Below are 21,741 nucleotides of genomic sequence, written 5' to 3' on the forward strand. Positions count from 1 at the left end.
GAACATAGTTATAAAATGGCTGTGAACACATAAAGAGATGCTCAATGTCCTTAGTCATCAGGGAAACGCAAATCAAAACGACTCTGATATTCTATCTTATACCCATCAGAATGACTAAAATAAAAAACTCAAGTGACAGCACATGCTAGTGAAGATGTGGAAAAAGGGGAACACTCCTCCATTGCTGGTGGGAGTGCAAACTTGTACAACCACTTTGAAAATCAATCTGGCACTTTCTCAGAAATTTGGGAATAGTTCTACCTCAAGACCCAGCTATATACCACTCCTGGGCATATGCCTGAAAGATGCTCCACCACACAACAAAGACATTTGCTCAACTATGTTCATAGCAGCCTCATTCATACTTCTTTTCAACAAGTCTTAGCTAGAGAAACTATGAAGCATCAAGCATGATGAGGTGGGGGAGATGATAGAAGTTCAGTTCTGACTTCATCCTCAAATCAAGAGGTAGGTACTTCCAAGGGAAGGAGGAAGCTTAGCTCCAGGCTATTTGCAGACTGAGAAGCCCCCAGGTCAACATATATGGAGATTAACCTTCTGTTTTTCAGCACCCCCTCTCCCCTTAAGTAATATTTTAGATGAAAGCCAGAAATTCAAACCTTAGAAAGAAAAATGTTTAAAAACTTCATCATATCAAAGAGTGAGAGAAAAGGTTTATGAAATACATGCACATATAAGCGACACTAAATTAGAATAAGTGGGGGTGTGTGTCTGTGTGTGTGTGAGTGTGTGTGTCTGTGTCTCTCTGTGTGTAAAACAATAATGATTAAAGAATTAGTTGTGGGCACAGGAAGAATTGGTTGGATGAGGTGCAGGTGATGAAGAGGTAGAAATTATGTCAATATAATAATAAAAATTAAATTTAAAAAAGAAAAAGGAAATGGTTGATAAATTAACAACAAATTAAAATTAAGAACCCAGAGCAAGGAGTCTTATAGAAGAGTTGGGGGATAGAAGGACCTGGAGGGGACAGAGCTCCACAAGGAGACCAACTGAGCCAACAAATCTGGGTCCAGGGGGTCCATCAGGGACTGATGCACCAAACAAGGACCATGCATGGAGAGGACCTTGGCCCCCTGTTCAGATGTAGCACTATTGGGTCATTTGAAGTGTGTTCTTGAAAGGGATGGATGGATATTGAGAATCTGGCTCCTTCCTATCTGTCTCTCTTGCTTCTCAGCTGTCTCCTCTGCCACACCATCCCACCATGACATGATGTTCTACAAAGGTTCCAAAAATGAGCATTGAGTCATCTGAAACCACAAGCAAACATAAAGCTTTCATCTCTATATGCTGGTTATCTCAGATATTTTGACACAGTGACATAAACACAACTAACACACTGAGTTCAATAGTGATTTGACTTTCAGTCTTTCAACTTTGACACTGAAAATAACGTATATTAACTAAAAACCCTATTTTGAATTTTGACTCTTTCCCCAGGTCAGGGATTCTATTTTGTGATACTTAGCAGTGGCAGTGAGTCACACAATCAAGAGGGGAAAAAACAAATATGCTACAGTATGCTGTGTTGCTAGGCTATCATGCTTGGCAGATCAGGGGTACCAAATTTATTTTCAACTTACAGTATGTTTTAGTTAAAGTGAGTCTATCAGGATGTAAAACAATCATATGTCAAAAAGTGTCTATATCAAATGAAGGCAAACTTAATGTCTTTTGTTCAGAAGACTTACGTATATATGAGATAAACTTACAAATACAGAACAATAGATAAACAGCAATACAGTGGTTGCTCATGGTACACAGGGAAAGAAGATGAGGTCAGAGCATAATAAGTGCATTGGAAGTTACTAGTACTGTCATTTTTATTTCTTTTGGTTTTGTTTTACAGTACTGAGGATCAAACCAAGGGCCTTGCATATATGTTCACTTATTTTTCTTTCAACTCCTTATATGTATGATGCATTCCATAAAAGCACAAATAACATTTTTTAAAAAGAGAGAAATGTGAGCGGATTTTTAGAGGCTGATACACTATCTCCAAAAGAAGGTGGGTAGGAGGTACTGGAAGGCCATGTTGATCTCCGCTAGTCCACTTTGTTCCATGGCAGAGCTCACTGGTATTGGCTGGATTATCAGGACTTATTTAGGCCTGGCTGTGCTTCCATAGCAGCCATTCCTCATTGTTCACAAATCAGTCTTGGGGCAAATCTGTAGTTCTGTTTTGTTTAGAAAGCATGCTTATAATTTTAAAAAATTAGAAGTGCTTCTAAAAAAATAAGACATGCATACATATGTATATATGTGCAAACATCTGTGTGTACATAAAAAGAGACAAAATAAATATGCATAATATTAGCAAGTACTGAATTTAGGCAGCTGGTGATATGCAGGCATTCCTCATATTATTCTTTTCTTTTCCTTGTATTTTAATTTTTTTTGAAGAAAAAGTTGGAAGACCTATGGAGGCATCTCTCTGGGGCATCCCACTACTATCATTTCTTATTATGCCTGTCAGCTGATTCCTTCATTTCTAGTACCTCTGGTTCCTAAAGACATTTGTGTTTGCCACCTCTGGCTTAGCTAGTAGGACTAGACGCCTACATTTTCCTATCTCCTGCATGTAAACAAATCCTAGTGTTGGGCCATAGCAATGTTTCTTTCATTCCCATTAGCTGACTAATCCATATTCAAAGTTTATATTTTAGAATAGATCAAGGACAATAAAAGATGATATAATTTCCCAGTACCCGACAGTGGCAGGCAACCACTCCCTCCCAGTAGCTACAGTGACTATGGAAGGTATCTTTAATATAAAGGTGGACCCTTGGAAGAGTCCAACCTTGCCAACTAACTTCTCCCACCAGTTAGATATGTGTTTTTTATTATTGTTTATGACTTGTTACGTCTCTAGAACCAGTACTGAAAAGGCTGAGAAACTAAGCTCTTTTAGAAACACCAATGGCCAGTGTAGAGTAAACCACTGTATCAAGGATCTGATGAACCCAGTGGTCACAGGCAGCACCTCCAAGGAGGCCCTTGAAGGTGCTGAGGTACCAGAAAGTCTGTAGCTAATAAGTTTCCCCTTTCAGCTGAGTGGCTTTTAGTCCCTTACTATCTAATCATCTTAGACAGGTTTGAAGCAAGTTTCCCAGTTATCAGTTACCTGGCCGCATTCTGTGATGACAAGTTCATTCTTTGCAATCTGTAGTTTTCACTCTTGCAGCTGTCATGCTGCAATGACTGGATTCTCAGCCCTTGCCACCTCCAGCCTGGCTATTTCCCACACACCATTCAAAGTGAATTCCTCCAAAAACCTTAGTGAAGTCTGCAGACTACCAGAGATAGATTAACATGAAAAACAAGTTGAGATCGGCCAGTGAGACCACACTGGCCAACATGCCAAGGCAAGCGAGGAAATGGTGACATCTCTGTCTGATTGTTTCCAGTCAGAGAGAAGAGAAGAGAAGAGAAGAGAAGAGAAGGGAAGGGAAGAGAAGAGCAGAGACATTAAGTTACTTTGATCTTCTGAGCTCTAGTAACCTTTACCTGAACCAGTGTAGTTTCTACTGACTTTGTCACTTTTGGGTATGGCTTTGGCTTTTGATTTATTCTCAGCCTCTCTGTTGACCTTTTTTTTTCTGGCCTTACAGCTTCAACCTGTTTTTTTTTTTTTAATCTAGATCTCCATATGACTAGGCATTGGCTCAGGAGAATGTTAACATTTGTCCATCCTCCCCTGTGACCTATTTTTGCTGGGTTCTGCCCACATGCTATTTTGACAGAACTCACTTGCACATTTGATACTGCTCTGATCAATCCTTAGAGGCTGGGGACTAGAAACAAGACAAATAAGAGTTCTACTTCCTAAGCTAGTGCACCAGAAAGAAACCTTCAGCCTTTGGAAGAAAACATTAAGGTAATAAACACTAGCTAAGGAGCGACTTTCCATGTGTACTGCTCAAGGAAGAATTCTTCCCAGAACTTTTTCAACAAACAGATGTGCGTTAACAGAATCTGTAAGTAGTAGCAATAGTGCAATTTGGACGAATAACATGAACCAATAAAGACGGGAAAAAAGAAAAAAGGAAGGAAGGAGGGAAGGGAGGGAGGGAGGGAGGGAGGGAGGAAGTGATAGAGGGAGGAAAGCAGGCCCATAAAGTGATGAGTATGTACATTGTCAGGAGCCTGTAAGGCAAGTGTAGGCAAGAGGATCAGGTGTTCAGGCCAGCCTAACCTGAGCTACATGAAGCCCTTGTCTCATAAAATCACAAAATAAGGAGAGCAGAGAGTATGTAACCGATGAAAGATTATAATTAATACTATTCAATGAGGTGACACTAACAAAAACAACAATAAAGACAAAAGAGTAGTGTTCTTACTAGCAACCAGGCCTCCATATCCTCAGGGTTCCCAATCTCTTTTCATTATTATTGTATTTCCTTTTCTTCAATTCAGGGCAGCCAAGTATACCCACATACCAAAAAAGTCCCTGCATGGTCCAGATATTCTGACCATAAACATTGAAAAAAAAAAAGACCTCTCACCTGTTTAGTTTAGGTAAAACTAGATTAATTTTCTTTCTCCTTAAAGGGGACACAGATGTCTTATTCAAATTCATTCTGAGTACAGACTGACCTCAGTGTCCATTACTAAAACATCTAATTTTTCCAGGTTTTACAGCCCACTGGACCTGGCTTGCATTTAGTTATTTTCAGGTGAATCCAAACAGCAGCATTGCCAGGTCTAGTAAGATTGCCAGGTAATAGGTGTGTTTGGTGGGAGGGCTAGGGGGACATACTTACTTGCCCAACTGTTTGGAGAAGAGGGTCATGGTCTCTCTTCAAGCCCAGAGTTCTCTTTACAAGGCTATACGACCTCCCTTTCTGATGCCTTTGCTATCCCTACACATGGCAATGGAGGCCCAGGAAAGCATCCTACTCCTGTATTATGTCTAAACTCCTACAATTCACTGGGGGGAAAACATTGGTCATAATAAAGGAGGCATGCTGACCAGTAAGTGACTTTCACCTACCTTTAAAGTACCGAGAAATCTGGCTAGAGTTTGGAAGGTACTTATCTAAAAGTTAGTGCTTCTGAGTAGACATGGTAGCCCACACCTGTAATTTCAGCAGTCGGGAGTGGATCAGAGTAAGTCTAAGGCCAGCCTGGGACACATAAGAGTTTATCTCAAAGGAAACAAATCGGGCTAGATGGATGGATCAGAGGTTAAGAGCTCATACAGCTCTTTAAGCAGGGCACTCAAAACGGCCTGCAACTGCCAGCTCCGGTAGATCCAATGCCTTCTTCTGGCCTGCTTACACACCTGCAGTCACACTCACATACCCACACACAAATACATGCATATACATGTAATTAAAATAAGAGGATTTTTAAAAAATGAAACAAAAATAAAGATAAAACCAGGTTTGGTAGTTCAAGCCTTTAGTCACAACACTCAAGAGGCAGAGGCAAGCAAATCTCCATAAACTAGAGGCTAGCCAGATCTATACAGCATGTTCTAGGACAAGAAGGAATACATAGTGAGTCTTTGTCCCAAAATTAATTAACTCATTAAGAAAAATGAATTGTGGCATGACCATACAATGAAAATAATGTATGATGCTATAATGGCATGAAAAAATATCACAGGATACCATTTCATACAAGGCAGTTTACAAAATGGAATATGAGATATGGCTCAATGTTAAATAATTATATTAAATAACCAACCTTGAACTTTTTGGCTGTTCTTTCATGTACTGAACCTTTAATATGAGCATATATATGAGCAAAGGCCTGAGCCAAGGATTCTGCATGAATTCTTGTATATAAATGATAATCCTGTAATATGGGTCAATATTTAATCTTTTTACAGATGATGAAATGGAGGCACTAAGCAGTTAAGCCACTTACTTAAGTGGGATCTCAGATACACAACTTGATGTGTTGGACTCATGAATCCAAACTCAACAATAATTTTACATCTATGACCACATTTGTATAGGAAATATGCTCCATAAAAATGAACACACTCAAATGTTTGCAGTGAATAATGATTACTTGTGAATGGTGAGGTTACGTGTAGCTTTTGTTCCTGTTACACTTTCCAGAGTGCTCTGAAAATTGACTGGCTTACATGCATTATTTCCATAATCAGAAAAATAAATAAATTTTAATTATTTTCTTTTTATGTGTATAGGTACTTTGTCTGCCTGTGTATCTCCTTACACTGTGTGTGCCTGCTGCCGATGGAGGCCAGAAGAGAGCACTGGATGCTCTGTAACTAGAGCTATGAATGCTTGGGAGTCCCCACATGGGGCAAGGAGCCATTGTTCACAACTTGTAGGAAGCACACAGCTGAGGCATGGGGAGTAACTTCATTAATACAGAGCATTGTCTAAAATTAATATATAGTATTTTGCACAGATATTGTTTTAAATGGGTGCAAATACCATCATAATATATGCACATAGCAGGTTCAGTGTGTCATATCATTATTCAATTGATATTAAAACACAACTATTATTAAATAGAGGTTCATGAAAATACCAATGTAAGGTGTGGGATCTGGCATGAAATGGAACACACACACACACTTTCTATAGTTTAAATGTCTTCTAAACAACTTGTCTTCTTTTTTTCAGAGGACAGGAGGAAATAGAAATGATTACTGAGACTTTGACATTTTTAAAGAGTTAGGCTATGGGCTGGCCTCCTGGAGAAAACAATTTACAAAGACGAGAGAGTGTGGGCAGGAAGGTGATGCAGGATGTTCTCTTCCAGAAAGACAGAGTGCCAGGGATGCGGCCTCACCCCCAACCCCAGTTGATGTCATTACCTCAGCACAACAGCTCTTCAGCAATACTAACACTTGCCAGGCTAGTTTCTAACCAACAGAAAGACCAGGAGGAGGAAGAGGAGGAGGAAGAGGAAGAAGAAGAAGGAGGAGGAGGAAGAAGAGGAGGAGGAGAAGAAGAAGAAGAATAAGAAGAAGAAGAAGAAGAAGAAGAAGAAGAAGAAGAAGAAGAAGGAGAAGAAGAAGAAGGAGAAGAAGAAGGAGAAGAAGAAGAAGACACTCTGAGATAAAGGAAAGCAAAGCAAAGGAAGTGGAACTTTCCTTAAAGACAAACTGCCTCAAAGGTCAGTCTGCACTTGCCTTCCTCTCTTGAATTCTTTTTCCTCCCTCTTGGAAGGTGTCCTTTGTCCTCTATTAATGTACCTGTTGAAGTCCCCAAAGCATGCCTCCATAGAATTCTAGTGATCTCATTACACATAAGTAATCATCTGAGCACAGAAATGCAAACCAAAACACTCAAGATTGCTGCACTTGACATCAATGGCCAGAATTTGCCAAACATTAAGAATAGTCACACTACCAGGTATGCAGTTCATGCTCAAAGTCATGGGTTCAGGCTTCAGCAGCACACACACACACACACACACCCCACACATTTAAAATAAACAGATTTGAAGCTCACACTGTAACTCCAACATTCAGGAAACATGAGAGCTCCTGCGGCCAGTGAGGACTGTATAGCAAGACTCCATCTCAAAACAAATTGGACTTGAACTCTTCAGAAGTGCCACCATCAAGAAAGACAAGGGAAGACCATGGGGCGTGTGGAGACTAGGAAGACAATGACTAGGTGAAATGTGGAATCTTAATGGCATCCTGGAACAAAAAATGGACACCAGTTTTGAAAAAGCAGGCCCAATTCAAGTAAAACCTAGAACTCAGGTAACAGAGATTCTGTAATATGCAATGTTTACACCACATGCTAAGCAACAGGGAGAGAAAGCTGGGTGAAGGATGTAGGGAGCGCTCTGTACTGTTTTGCAACTCCATTATAAATCTATATTCCAGAGTAGAAGGTCAAAAAGAAGAAGACTTATATTTTGAATGGTCAAAAATAAATCATAATTATTAGGGAACTATATCTGGAGAGGTAACCCATAGAAAATCATAAGTAAGATGACTCTAGGGTTTCAGATAATGCTTACTTGGAGAGGAGAAAGAAGATTAGGGTGGGAATAGGGTACATGGAGACAGTGTGGGCTAAGTAGAAAGTTCTATGTCTTTACCTAGGGTGGCTACCAGGTGTTCTCTGATAATTATTTATTTATTTATTTTTGGTTTTTCAAGACAGGGTTTCTCTGTGTTAGCCTTGGCTGTCCTGTACTCGCCTTGTAGACCCGGATGGCCTCAAACTCACAGCGATCCGCCTGCTTCTGCTTCCTGAGTGCTGGGATTAAAGGCGTGTGCCACCACGCGTGGCACCGATAATAATTTATTAAGCCATACATTTATTTAAATGATTTTTGTATCTGGGTTCTATTTTACAGTGAGAAAGCGAGAGTGCAACTGAAATAGAGACTTAAATGTCATGATATTCAAATATAACTAGTGAATCTTTTTTAGAACTAAAAAGACATTTGCCTATGTATTAAATATTAGATATTGTTAGAGAATTTTTACATTTGTTAAGGATGACATTGGCAGTGATATTGTGGAAGAAAACACCTGCAGTTTTATATCTCCAAAATTAAGTATTTAGTGGTAAAATAGCACTATACAATACTCCTCCCAAATAAGCAGACAGATGAACAAGTATGCCAAAATGTTAATAGTTGTTTTGTTTTTGTTGGTTTTCCAGTGCTTGGGTTCAACTAGTTAATGATAATATAAAATGAAAATGTTCCAGTCTTTATTTTTGTGTACATGTTGAAAAAGTGTGAGGCTGGGCAGCCTCTTATCACACTGCTTGAGGGCAATAGACACCCAATTCCAGGTGTCCCTCACTCTCCAACCCCCAGAATATTCTTCTCACTGTCATCTCCTTCAGTTTACAACCCTTTGGTCTCTGAATGGCCCATGAGAGACGTTCTCTTCTCTGGATAGCTGCCATTTAGATAGTTATGTTCTCCTTTCTTCATCCTGATGTCCCCATAGTCACAGGAAAGAGTCAAAGGGTAGTGGATGGGGCCATACCTGTGGGGGCAGTCCCCAGTGCTATTGAACAGGCCTCTTCAGTGGGTGGGGGGAGGGAGTTATGGAAAAGAGGGGAAAGGGCAAGTGTCAACTCTTCATAGTCTCAGGCGTTCACTATCCAGTGAGCTTCCAGAGGCTGGTGGCACTATTCATTGGAACAGGCTCTAAGACCTTTACCTCCCTCAGGCTCCTGAGCATCATGCCTTGCTCTAAGAATGCTGATTACTTACAGAAGCTGTGCCTTCTGCAGTGGCTCTTCGGCTACCTTACCATCTGTGAGTACTGAACCAAGAGTGCACAGCAAGAAGCCAACTCAAGAAGGCAGGGCCAGACCTGAGTGATGGTTTTATGGTCTTGGGAAGTCTAATTCTTGGCCTTTTGATCAATTTAGATAGTACTAGAGAGCCATGCAGTGGATTCTTGAGCGCTATGTATCCTGAATGAAAAGGAAGAGGTGTTTTTAATAGCTGAGCAGCCTGTGGAGGTTTTGCTTCTTTGTTGTCTTGATTGTCCTTGTTGTGTTACTGATGGCTTGGCTGGATTTCATGAGACAAGTTCACGGTTGACACGGTCTCTTAACTCATTATCCTCTTGCCTCAGCCTCCTGAATGCTAGAATGATAGGTGTATGCCAGCATACTCAGCTATATAGCCAATGCTTGAGCCATAGAGATTTCCACTCTGAGAGTGGGGTGGTAGTGTGGGGTGAGAGAAAGACGATCGAAGGGATGTTGAATGGCAAGAGGACAAGAACAGTGGGTAGGACACACTACAGGACTGGAGATGTCGCATGGGAATGGTCAAGAGAGAGCTGGAGAGTATAAAAACAAGGAAACACAGACCCACACCCTCTCACAGATTCTGAGATGATGGATAGGAAGGGAGATAGAGAGGCAGAAATGGGAAAAAAAACCGATAGCTCAATGTGAGCAGCAGACAAGAAGCTTGATCCAGGCACAGAGCCAAAGTACAAGGATGGTGGCTAGACAGGGAGGCAGGGGAACATGATGAGAGGTAGGAGGAGAAGTGAGGATTGCATATGGTAGATTACAGAAGAAATTTCTGAAGGGCAAATGTCAGGCCTGAGGTTGTGCTGAAGCCCAGGTTCAGAGCATGGGTGGTAGGAGGTGGTAGCAATAGGACTGGGCATGGCCAAACTCTGATGCCAGCACAAATTTGTTCTGGCCTACTCTTTCCTCAGTTTGGATCGTGCAGCCGTTGTTAATTTCCCTATTTTTCACCCCCTTGTGGCTGCTACCAACACTTTACTTTGGCTGGCTATTACTCCTGGACTGGAAGACTCCAAATCAAGGTAAGATTCATGAATCTAGGGGGGGGGGGAAATTTCTACCCTAGTCTAGAAGCCTACTTGCTGCAGGGCTCCACTCACCATACCACTGTCTTTTGAGTTCTAAGAATTCTCTTCCAAGATCTCCAAGTTACAAATGCTAGGCAGCTAGAATCATTCTAGGATGTTCTCCTTTCCTATCTCTTGGATGTAGTCCTTCCAAGTTGCTAGGGGACCTCTGGGTGAGTGAGAGGTATGAAGTGGCAATACTGATATCATCCTCTACTGACACTTTTGTTTCAGGTGGTAGGCGTTCAACCTGGGTAAGGAACTGGAAAGTCTGGACCCACATCAGAGACTATTTCCCCATTAGTGTAAGTATCCCTTCCCCAGTGTCCCCCTCAACACTCAAAATGCAGGTATTGTACCAAATGACTTGGAGTGTCCATAAGAAAACTGAGCATCTTGGTAAAGTGTCAGCTCAGGCAAGATTACAGCACAGTATTCTGTACTTTGCTGGGATATTTTGGAAACTCTTGGCATGACCTGCTATATGACATAAGATGAAGAAAAGTATCATTCACTTTAGCAAACATGATTCAGAAACTTCTATTAACCCCATGTTAGGGCTTCAGAAAAGTGACTACATGATTCTTCATGAGCAAGCATCTCACTTCTGATGGGGGAGAAAAGCTAAGTGCATAATTAGAAGGTGGTGCAAAACACAGAAGCGATTCTGATGAAGGGTGGAAAGGAAATGGTTTACATATGTGGCAGTACATAAGCAGAGCTGTCAGTGGTCATTAAAAGCTACCTAGGCAGATACTGGGGGCACTTGAAGGAGGACATCCTAAGGAAAAGGTCCAGAAATGGACTGCTCTGAGGCTCCCCTGGGTACTCTTTAAAAGGAAATGACACAGTTCTTGTTTTGATTTTTAAAATTTATCTATTTTTAATTTGCGTATGAGCATTTTTCCTGCATGTATGTAAGCATGCATCATGCATTCAGTGCCCAAGGAGACTGGAAGAGCGCACTAGATCCCCTAGAACTGCAGGTACAAGTGGTTGTGAGTAACCAAGTGGGTGCTGGGAACCCAAGTCAGGTCCTCTGCAAGTACAGCAGGTGCTTCTAACTGCTGGACCATTTCTCCAGCCCGGGTCCTGTTTTCTTAGAGCAGAGCTTCCTGGCCATGATATATAACATGACATTACACAAATAAAATGAAAATGTGCATAATTCTCATGGACACAAATGACTGAGACTGTTTCAAGCCACAAGCAAGTGCCTCATCAGTTCCATTTGCCCAAGAGCTTATCTTGTCACTCCAGGGCTGTGGCAATCAAAGCCTAGGCCTCTTGAAAGCTTCATGTGTTTTGCCTGTTAGGCAACTGTTTCAGAGAATACCCAAATCCCTGACATGTCTTCATCTTGCTGCTCCATGTGATCTTATTCCACCCTCTATGCCATTTGTTTCCATGGTTGCAGATCGTGAAGACTAAGGACCTGTCCCCTTCATGCAACTACGTCATGGGGGTCCATCCCCATGGTCTCTTGACCTTCGGTCCCTTCTGCAACTTCTGCACTGAGTCCACAGGCTTCTCGAAGACCTTTCCAGGAATCACTCCTCACTTGGCCACACTGTCATGGTTCTTCAAGATCCCCATTATTAGGGACTACATCATGGCCAAAGGTGCTTCTGATCATACTCACTGGAGCTTCTGGTCCATTTCACTATAGCTCTTTTTATAAAACATACCCTTTTAAGCCTCTTCTCCCACCCTGCACCATTCTTTTGTCCTGTAATCATAGTGTGGAAATCAGAGCATACATCATGGAGTTAACCTACCCAGCTTAAACTTGGCTCTGTTGCTTTCTGTAAGAACATGGGAAAATTAACTAACTTCTAGTGGACTCAGCTTCCTCACCAGAAAAATAGTGCTGAAATAGTATGGTGATTAAATGAAAAATCTCTTAAGTATAGTATCTTATATGAGTAAAGTATTCAATATAATGTCTGGCACAAAGTATGTGCTCAATGAATAATAGAGATTTCTATTAATGGAAAGAAGGGGGTAGAAAGAAAACTGAATTTGGCGAGTTTTCTTTTTCTTTTCTTTTCTTTTTTTTTTTTTTTTTTTTTGTTGTTGTTGGTTGTTTTGTTTTGTTTTTGTTTTGAGACAGGGTCTCTCTGTGTAGCCTTGGCTGTGCTGGACTCACTCAGTAGACCAAACTCACAGTGATCCACCTGCCTCTGCCTCCCAAATGCTGGGATTAAAGGTGTGCACCACCACACCCAGCTAGAAAGTTTTCTTTATTCCGCTGAAAACCATCCCACTGTAGCTTCCATCCAGTGCTTCCTATGGGGAAGCATGTTCAAGGGAGACATATTCTCTCTACTCACTGCCTTCTCTTTTCCACACTTCTGTCCTATCTCTTTCAGCTTTTCTTCCTGTGAGCCATGGGAACATAGAAGCCAATCTGTTCTCTCTGACATGCACTCCTCTCCTGATGAGTTTGTCCTCTCTGTGCCTTGATTCTCTCTAGGACTATGTTCTGTGGGCCAGCAATCCCTTGACTACCTGCTGAGCCATGGCACTGGAAACCTCGTGGGCATTGTTGTGGGAGGAGTGGGAGAAGCCCTACAGAGCACGCCTAACACCACCACCCTCGTCCTCCAGAAGCGCAAGGGGTTTGTGCGCACAGCCCTTCGACATGGGTAGGTGTCCCCCAGCAAGAGGAGTAGGTGTCCCTCTCTGTACATGACCCTATGAATTGTGCCAAGATGAGTACCATTGGAGTTTTGCCCCCTAGAAACTTATGACCGAATAGGAGAGGTGGGTGTCAAATTTTGTAAAGCTTTAAGCCATCTGCTTCCTCTCAGCAAACTGCATCCATTCCCAGGAAGTCAGGCTATGAACTCAGGTACAATGTTCAGGGCAGTTAGGCTCAGGTTAACATGTCAATCACCTCCACATTGTCTGTTGATAATAAGTGCAAGACACACGACAGAAGAGTGAGTCTGTGTAAAGAGCTGGAGTCTGGAGTCTGATTTAAAATCCTAGCTCTATGAGGCTTGAAGTATCTGTAGTTCAGTGGTAGAGCAACTGCTCAACATGCATGAGGCTCTGTGTTCCATCCCAGCATCTGAAGATCACCACCACCACCATCATCATCATCATTATCATCATCATCATCCCTGGCTGTATGACTTACCCTGCATGCTGGGATATCTATCATTCTAAGCGTTGGGATTTTCATCTTCCGAACATGGCTACTGATCATTGTTTCTCCTGAATGGGGTGACTGGGCTTTACAGCTCCAGTAGATCTTTAACTTGCAATCCCTCTGCCTCAGCTTCATGAATAGCTTTGATTACAGAGCTAAGCCACCAGATCCAGTGAGATATGAATGAATTCACTCATATAAAATACCTACCGTGTACTTTGCATACCGTGGGTGATTGATAAATGTTAGCTGCACTGTCTTGGGAAAAGAAGGGGGGAAACGGAGCTGGTATATGGAGTAATAGGGAGCCTACCAGTTCAGTAGTCTAGCTCACTGAACACAAGGGCAATTGTCCTATTGCATACTCAGGGAGGAGGCAGATCTATCTTCAGATGACCTCACCTGAAAGGCCTAGAAGTCTGGAGTATAACACAGAAGAACAACTCTGAGTTGGAGCCAGAAGACCTGGGTTCTAGTCTAGGCCCTGCTTCTGGCTGGCTTCCTGAAGGATCTTCATTCTTCTGGGCCTGGGCTCTAGTTTCCACACTGTGTCCTCAGTGTTAGTAGGAACCAATCAGGTACCACATGGCAAACTGCTGTGTTTGCTTTTTCTCACTTAAGGGCTGTAAAGAGCCTGGTTTATTTTTCCTAGAGCACTGTTCTCGGTGGGTTCTTGTGGCTTATAGAAAAGAAACAATGCTCTCTGCTTGAATCCCAAGGACAATACCTTATGCTTGGTCCCTGAGGGAGGGCCATTTCATAGATGTGCATCTATACATATTGCCCACATCTTATGATTTGTCTAGCAGAAAGTTAGGATGTTCCCTGGAGCTCTTCCTAGCTCTTTTTTCCTGTCTGTATCTCTGTATTTTGCCCTTGTAATCCAGGCTGGAGATAACAATCTCATTGGTCTGGGAATTTTCAAGACAAGACATATACCAAATAAGGCACCCTGTTTAATGTAAATAGAATGTTTTAGGTCTCTAGTATTGTATTCTAATGGAAGAGTTCCTGGCCTTGAAATCTTTCCAGCATGGTCCCCACAATACCCTGTGTCTAAGGAATGAGGGTTTCCCTACAGGGCTCATCTGGTCCCTACCTTCACCTTTGGAGAAACTGAAGTATATGACCAGGTGCTGTTCCCTGAGGATAGCTGGATGTTCAAATTCCAAAACCGTTTCCGCCGGTTCTTTGGTTTCTACTTTTGCATCTTCTACGGAGACGGCCTCTCTCAAGGATCCAAAGGAGTCCTACCATACAAGAAGCCCCTTGTCACCATAGGTGAGTGCTGCTCTCAGCCTCAGGGCCATCTAAGCTCTTTCTTCCATCCAACTGCATTGTGCCCTTCCCCCGTGAAAGAAGAGGGTAGCAGAATGGGAGAAGCTGAGAGCCGACTGAAGTAGCCAGAGTATCTGGCCCAGGGAAGAAAAGAGTGGAAGAACTGAGGCTTCTGGCACTTCCAATCTTGTTTTGTTTGTTTGTTTTCATCTCTTTTGACAGTTGGGGAGCCTTTGCCAGTGCCCAAAATTGAAAAGCCAAGCCCAGAGATGGTGGATAAATACCATGCACTATACAAGGATGCCCTGCACAAGCTGTTCGAGCAGCATAAGGCCCAGCATGGCTTCTCTGACAGCCAGAAGCTGCTGTTCGTGTGATTGAAGAAACTGTACCTGAGAGCATCTGTGTTGGAGCTGAAACTGGGTTGCCTAGAACCACGGAGGAAATACGAAAGAAGTTGTGTGTACAGCCAGGGAGAACACTTTAAGAGCTCCTTCTGGACCATAACACTGCCCCTGCCCATGCCCCCACAGGAGTTGTCCCTGAGGAGCCCCACCCAGGCATTCCTCAGAGGGAACAGCCTGTGGTCCTTTTGTCCCATACCATGAAGGATTCAAATGATGACCGGGCAGTCACCACTCTAATTTTTAAAACTCTTAATAAAACATTTAAATTAACATGTACCTTGCATACCATAATTTTGGCCAGTTTGAAGTGCAGAGTTCAGCAGGGTGTAGTATTTTTAGAGAGCTGTACAACAACCACCACAAGCTACTTTTGGGGTTCCTTCAAGCACTGCTAGAAACTCAGTACACATAGGCAGTCACTGTGCACCACTCAACACCAGGCAACCCACTGACTCACCTTCTGTCTCTAAGACTTTGCCAGGCTGCGCATTTCACATAAATGAAAATATAGCGTATGTTCTTTCATGATAGGCTTCTTTCTCTCAGCATGTTTTCAAGGTTCCTCCATATTCTAGTATGTGACAGTACTCTATTCTTCATGACGGAACAACAACCTATTGTGGATGAACTGTATTTTGTGTATTCAGTCATTGTGGAAGAACATCTTGTTTTTTTCCCCACTTTTAAGCTACTATGAATAGTGGCGCTACAACTATTCATATACAATTTAAAAAAATAATCTTCTATCCTCAAATACAAAGGCTTACTTCCACACCACTGCCAAGCATGATTTTAAACATATAAAAGGTACCTTACTCAAGATCAGTGGTCGGTTGGCATAAACATTTTACATATATTTTCTTTGTAATGATCCTTGGCTATGTTAATCCTTTCTAAATTCTACCTATAGTTTTCCCCCATAAAATCTGCATTCTGGATACTTTATTTTCTTGGTTTTGTTTGTTTGTTTGAGATGGTATCTCATGTAGCCCAGGCTGGCTTCAAACTTGCTATGTATCAGAGGATGTCCTTGAACTTCTGATCCTCTTGCCTCTACCTCCTGAGTGCTGGGATTACATGAGTGTGCCACCATGTCTGATTTTTTGTTTTAAAGAATCATTTATATATATGAATGCTCTATCTGCATGTCTACCTACTTGCCAGAAGAAGGCACCAGATCTCATTATAGATGGTTGTGAGCCACCATGTGGTTGCTAGGAACTGAACTCAGGACCTCTGGAAGAGCAGCCAGTGCTCTTAGCCTCTGAGTCATCTCTCCAGCCCCACCAAGTCTGATGTGTGTGGTGCTGGGAGTGGAACCCATGGCCTAGAACATGCTCAGTAAGTACATGGGAACAAGGATATCTGAGTAGTATGCTATTAACTGAGCTACATCTCCAGCACCTTCATTCTGAGAAATTTAAAGGAATAAACAAAGACAGAGATGTTCTTACTTCTGAAAGTAGCCAACAAAAGCCATTTTAATTTTAAGGGGATGGTTAAGACTACATAGTGCTCTTGCAGAGGACTCAAGATGTGGTCCCAGCACCCACATTGGGAAACTCTACAACCATCTGTAACCCCAATTCCAGGGACTCTAACACCTTCTCCTGTCCATCTCAGGCACTTTACTCACACACACAAATCTTCATACACATAGACAAATGAAAATAAGAATAAGACACACTTATAAACTCAGCAAATAAGGCAAAGTTAAAGGCCCATTTAGACTACTTTTCTTTTTGCCTTTGCTTGACTCTTAGCTGCTAGGTCTTCTCCTATTTTACATAATTTTGGCTCTATTTCTAACCAGGACTTCCCTCATAGGCAATAGCAAAATGTATCCAATTTACCAATCTCTAATAAAAACCTTTCACTCATACCCTGTCATAGGCAGATCCTCCCCTTCCCTCCAATTCTCATTGTAAATCCAAGTCATATCAACTTTACTACCTTTTATTAAGCCAACAGGCCCCTCCTCTCCTCTACGGTCATAATGCAAAGATCTTACCAAAATTCATAGACTACTGCTATCCATAGAATGAAAATTAAAAAAAAAGACAGCATCTCCAACAAATGATACTAATCTAATTGGATATCTACATATAAAAGAATGCAAATAGATCCATATCTATCATCATGCACAAAACTCAAGTCCAAGTGGGTCAAGCCTCATCTAAGAGAAGGTAGGGGATAGCCTTGAACACACTGGCACAAGAGACAAATTCCTGAACAGAACACCAATAATGCAGGCACTAAGATCAACAATTAATAAATGGAACCTCATGAAACTGAAAAGCTTCTGTAAGGCAAAGGACACTGTCAAAAAGACAAAATGGCAGCCCACAGAATGGGAAAAGATTTTCACTAAATCCACATCTGACAAAACAAAACAAAAGAAAACAAAACAAAAAGCAAAACAAACCCGAGACATCAACAAACCAAATAATCCAATTAAAAAATGAGGTACAGAGCTTAACAGAGAATTCTCAACAGAGGAATCTCAAATTATCAAGGAACACTTTTTTAAAAAATGCTCAAAATCCTAAGCCATCAGGGAAATTCCATCTTATACCTGTCAGAATGGCTGAGATAAAAAACACAAGTGACAGCTCATGCTGCTGCGAATGTGGAGCAAGGGGAACACTCCTCCATTGCTGGCAGGGGTGAAAACTCTCACAACCACTTTGGAAATCAAACTGGCACTTTCTCAGTCTCAAGACTCAGCTATTCCACTCCTTGGAATACACCTGAAAGATGCTCCACCATACAAGGTCATTTGCTCAGCTATGTTCATTGCAGTTTTATTCATAATAGCCAGAAACTGGAAACAACCTAGATGCCCCTCAACCAAAGAATGGATAAAGACCAAAACTTTTTTTAAAATTAAAACTATTAATAACTCAAATTGTGTGGGGGGGGTGGTCTAGAGAGATGACTCAAAGGTTAAGAGCACGTACTGCTCTTCCAGAAGTCCCAAGATGGCTTGCAACCATCTATAATGTGATCGGATGTCCTCTTCTGGCCTGCCAGTATATATTCAGGCAGAACACTGTATACATAATGATAGATAAGTAAATCTTTAAAAAACTAACTTAAATTGTCAGAGAGCAAAACAATGACTACCCTGTGGAAAGGAATCTCCTCAGATTCAGAGTGGGTGATATTTTATTGATGTTGGAGGTAGAAGGCTACTGTGTAGTAAAAGGGATGAGATTTACCATGAGCTCTAAGTTAAACATCATTGGGGGCAACAGAAACTGAATAGACGCCATAGTCCTGGTGTATTGGTTAGTTTTTCTCCTGAGTTTTCCAAGCACGCTGTATTTTTTCTTCTTCTTTTGAGCAGATCCAAGAAGACGATTAGGGCCCCAAGTGCAGTACAGAATTGATGGTGATAATCAGCCTGCCCCAAGAAGCACTTCATCTTCCTTCTCTTAGAGAGGCACTATCTTTTAATAATCTAGGCTTGAGCTCAAGGATGAATCATTTGTCTTTGTCCCACTTTGTAATCCAAAACCATTGTCCCTGGCAACCAAACACATCAAGGTCCCTCATAGACTAGCTCTTTAGTTGCACTCAAATACTTTTTAAAACTTTCTTTTGGTGGCAAACTATACCTCAGCTCATACTGGAAATATCAGCTCTACAGATTTTGCTGCCCTTCAGTGGATTCTTCTAAAGACTGTGCAAAGAAGTAGGGAGCTTAGAAATTCACAATGGAAGATCAGTATAAAAAGCATGAAGAAAGATCTTCATTAAGAAATTTACTTAAGGCCAGGTATGGTGGCCCCTGCTTTTAATTCCAGCATCCAGGAGGCAGAAGTCCAATCTCAGCCTATCTATATAGTGAGTTCCAGGACAGCTAAGACTACATAGTGAGATCCTGTCTCAAAAACCAAAAAAAGAATTGGTAAGATGGGTAGATAGACAGATAGATAGATAGATAGATAGATAGATAGATAGATAGATAGATAGATAGATTTGGAGCTGAAGAGATGATTCAGTGGTTTAGAGTGGGTACTGCAATTCCAAAGGACTTGAGTTCAGTTCCCAGAACCCATGTCAGGTGGCTCAAAAACACCTGCAAACCCAGCTCCAAGGGATCAATTGCCTCTCACCTCTGAGGGCACCTGCACTCATGAGCATGTGGGCGCGTGTGTGGGCATGCGTGTGCACACGCACACACACAGTGGGGGATTATACATAAACACAAGACTAATTTTTTAAAGAAAATTTATTTAGAAATGGTCTCTTTAATCAATGTCACTGGCTAATGTTTTTGTTGCATAAATCCAAATTGGCAGGGAATAAGGTATGTTGTTTTAAATTCGAAGTGTCTTATACTTCCTAAATTCTCTTGGGCACTTGATGCAGCTATTTATTTGCTTGTTTGTTTGTTTGTTTATTGCCTTCTTGAGACAGGGTTTCTCTGTGTAACAGCTCTGGCTGTCCTGGACTCGCTTTGTAGACCAGGCTGGCCTCAAACTCAGAGATCCACCTGCCTCTACCTCCCGAGTGCTGGGATTAAAGGTGTGTGCCACCACGCCCGGCTTTATTTTCTTAATTTTTAAAATTCAAATGTTTTTTAAATTGGTTATAAGTCTCTCTTTTTAAAACTCCAGAAGCCTGGCCTATTTCCTTTCAGCTCATCACTAGTGTTATCCTTCAGTGATGAGATTTTTTGACTTCTGGTTCTCTCAAGGGGTTGTTTTTGTCATTATCTTAATTATCACTTTTAGGCAACCCTAGACCAAAATCTAGAATTTGAGTTGTTCATCTGGGTTAATTAAAGCCAAAAACTATTGAAAAGGGGTTCCCGCCTATAGGAGCTATAAGTGATGCTTCTTCATTTATTACTTTATCATCTCTTCATCACAGCCCTGTCACAGAGGTATTCCTATCCTAGTTTAGTAATGAGGAAACCAAAGCCTGAGGACATCAACTAACTTGGCCTAGTTAGCTTGAAATTATAAGATGAAGGAATATGAAACGTGGGAAAAGTGAAAGATCCTCTATAGCACGTCTTCTCTCATCCAGGTTAGCTTTTTACACTGGTCATGTAACATACACAGCAATATATGAAAAATGTTAGGCTACTTCCTCTTAAAACAGTTGTTCCCAATGTCCTTTTATCTCTTTAATTCCTCGAGATTCATGTAAGCATCTTAAAGTGGACAACATCCAGGAAAATAAACAACAAGTTGAATCGCTAACATGCAATCATACATTAAATATTTATTAAGCACCATTTATTAAACAAATAGAATGATATGATGACAGCTATTTATATTTGCCTAGCACTCTAGCTTTGCACAGCCTCACTGTAACCTGAAGAATTCCATAAAGCTGAGATTATGATATTCATTGCATACATGGTGAAATTATAGCTTAAAGAATTTGAGTGACTCATCCAAGGCGACACACTTGAGCCCCATTTTCAGATTTGAGAATTTGGGTGTTCTGATTACCAATCTGTGTTCTTTTCTTTATATTACATTAACTCAAGGTTTACAGGTAGGGTACACAAGAGAAGCATGTATGAATAATTAACTAGCAGCTCAAATTAGTCTCCATAAATTTAAGAAATGTTAAAAGCGCCAACTGACTGATATGGACAGTAATTATAGAAAAAAAAAAAAGGAACATCACTGTTGGTAAGAACTGGCAGAAAATGTCTCAGAAAACATGTGAGACCTAAACGTAGCCCTTGGAAAACAGGTAAGAAAATGACAACTGTGGGAGGGGGTATATTTCAGTATAAAGGACAGAGACAATAAAGTACAGAATAAGAAAGTACAAGTATTGTCTGGAGAGAGAAGAAAGAGATTGCTTTGCCTAGAGAAGTCTAAAAATGTAGCTCAATGGTACAAGTGCAAGACCTTAGGCTCTGCCCCAAGCAGCACACTATCAAAGCAAACCGACAAACCCAAAAACCTGGAGAAGAGAAATTTGAGGAAGATGGAAGGTTGATAAATCTTTCTTGAATTTCTGCCTAAAATATTTTTAGTCATGGGCAATAAAAATTCATCAAAGATGTCTAAGAGAGTGAAATTTTGAGTGTGGTGGGGGACAGATTGATCTGAGAATGTGCATTTGTGGGAAGGTGGCTGGAGGTAAGGATGAGACAGAAACCTATGGTATTCAGTCAGGGAGATGGTGAAGAGACGTAATATTAGAATAGTAGCATCAGGACCACAAAAGAAAGCCAATTACAACTAGCAAAGACAGGAATGTCAGAACATGGTGAGATAGGGAAAGAGTGGAATTTCCCAGGAGCTTTAGAGCCTAGGTAATTTAAGAAAGGTGTCATGAATACAAATGAGCAAGATAAGCAGGAGAACTGGTTCAGACGGTTTCTTTTTTTCTTTCTTTCTTTCTTTCTTTTTTTTTTTTTTTTTTTTTTTTTTCCTATTGGGGGTTAGAAGCAGAAGCAACAGTGGAAGGTCTATGTAAACCTGTCCAGCAGGCAATTGAGACTTAGAGGGACAAAGGTCTGGCATAACACCAGGTTGGCATGGTAGAATGAAAGGAGTCATGGGAAACCAGTCCAGGCTCTAGTTTCTACC

At 41.3% G+C, this 21,741-nt stretch overlaps 1 protein-coding gene across 1 annotated transcript; it reads left to right on the plus strand.

Moving 5' to 3' along the window:
- Positions 1-9,079: 9,079 nt before the first annotated feature.
- Awat1 (acyl-CoA wax alcohol acyltransferase 1) lies at positions 9,080-15,442 on the plus strand. The gene is made up of 7 exons (XM_051142134.1): positions 9,080-9,249; positions 10,175-10,285; positions 10,565-10,635; positions 11,748-11,952; positions 12,807-12,978; positions 14,569-14,768; positions 14,988-15,442. The coding sequence occupies exons 1-7, from the start codon at positions 9,174-9,176 to the stop codon at positions 15,140-15,142; spliced, it is 990 nt and encodes a 329-aa protein (XP_050998091.1). The 5' UTR covers positions 9,080-9,173; the 3' UTR covers positions 15,143-15,442.
- The last annotated feature ends 6,299 nt before the right edge of the window (positions 15,443-21,741 follow it).

This window comes from Acomys russatus, chromosome X, assembly GCF_903995435.1.
Source record: "Acomys russatus chromosome X, mAcoRus1.1, whole genome shotgun sequence".
In the NCBI taxonomy this organism is placed as follows: Eukaryota; Metazoa; Chordata; class Mammalia; order Rodentia; family Muridae; genus Acomys; species Acomys russatus.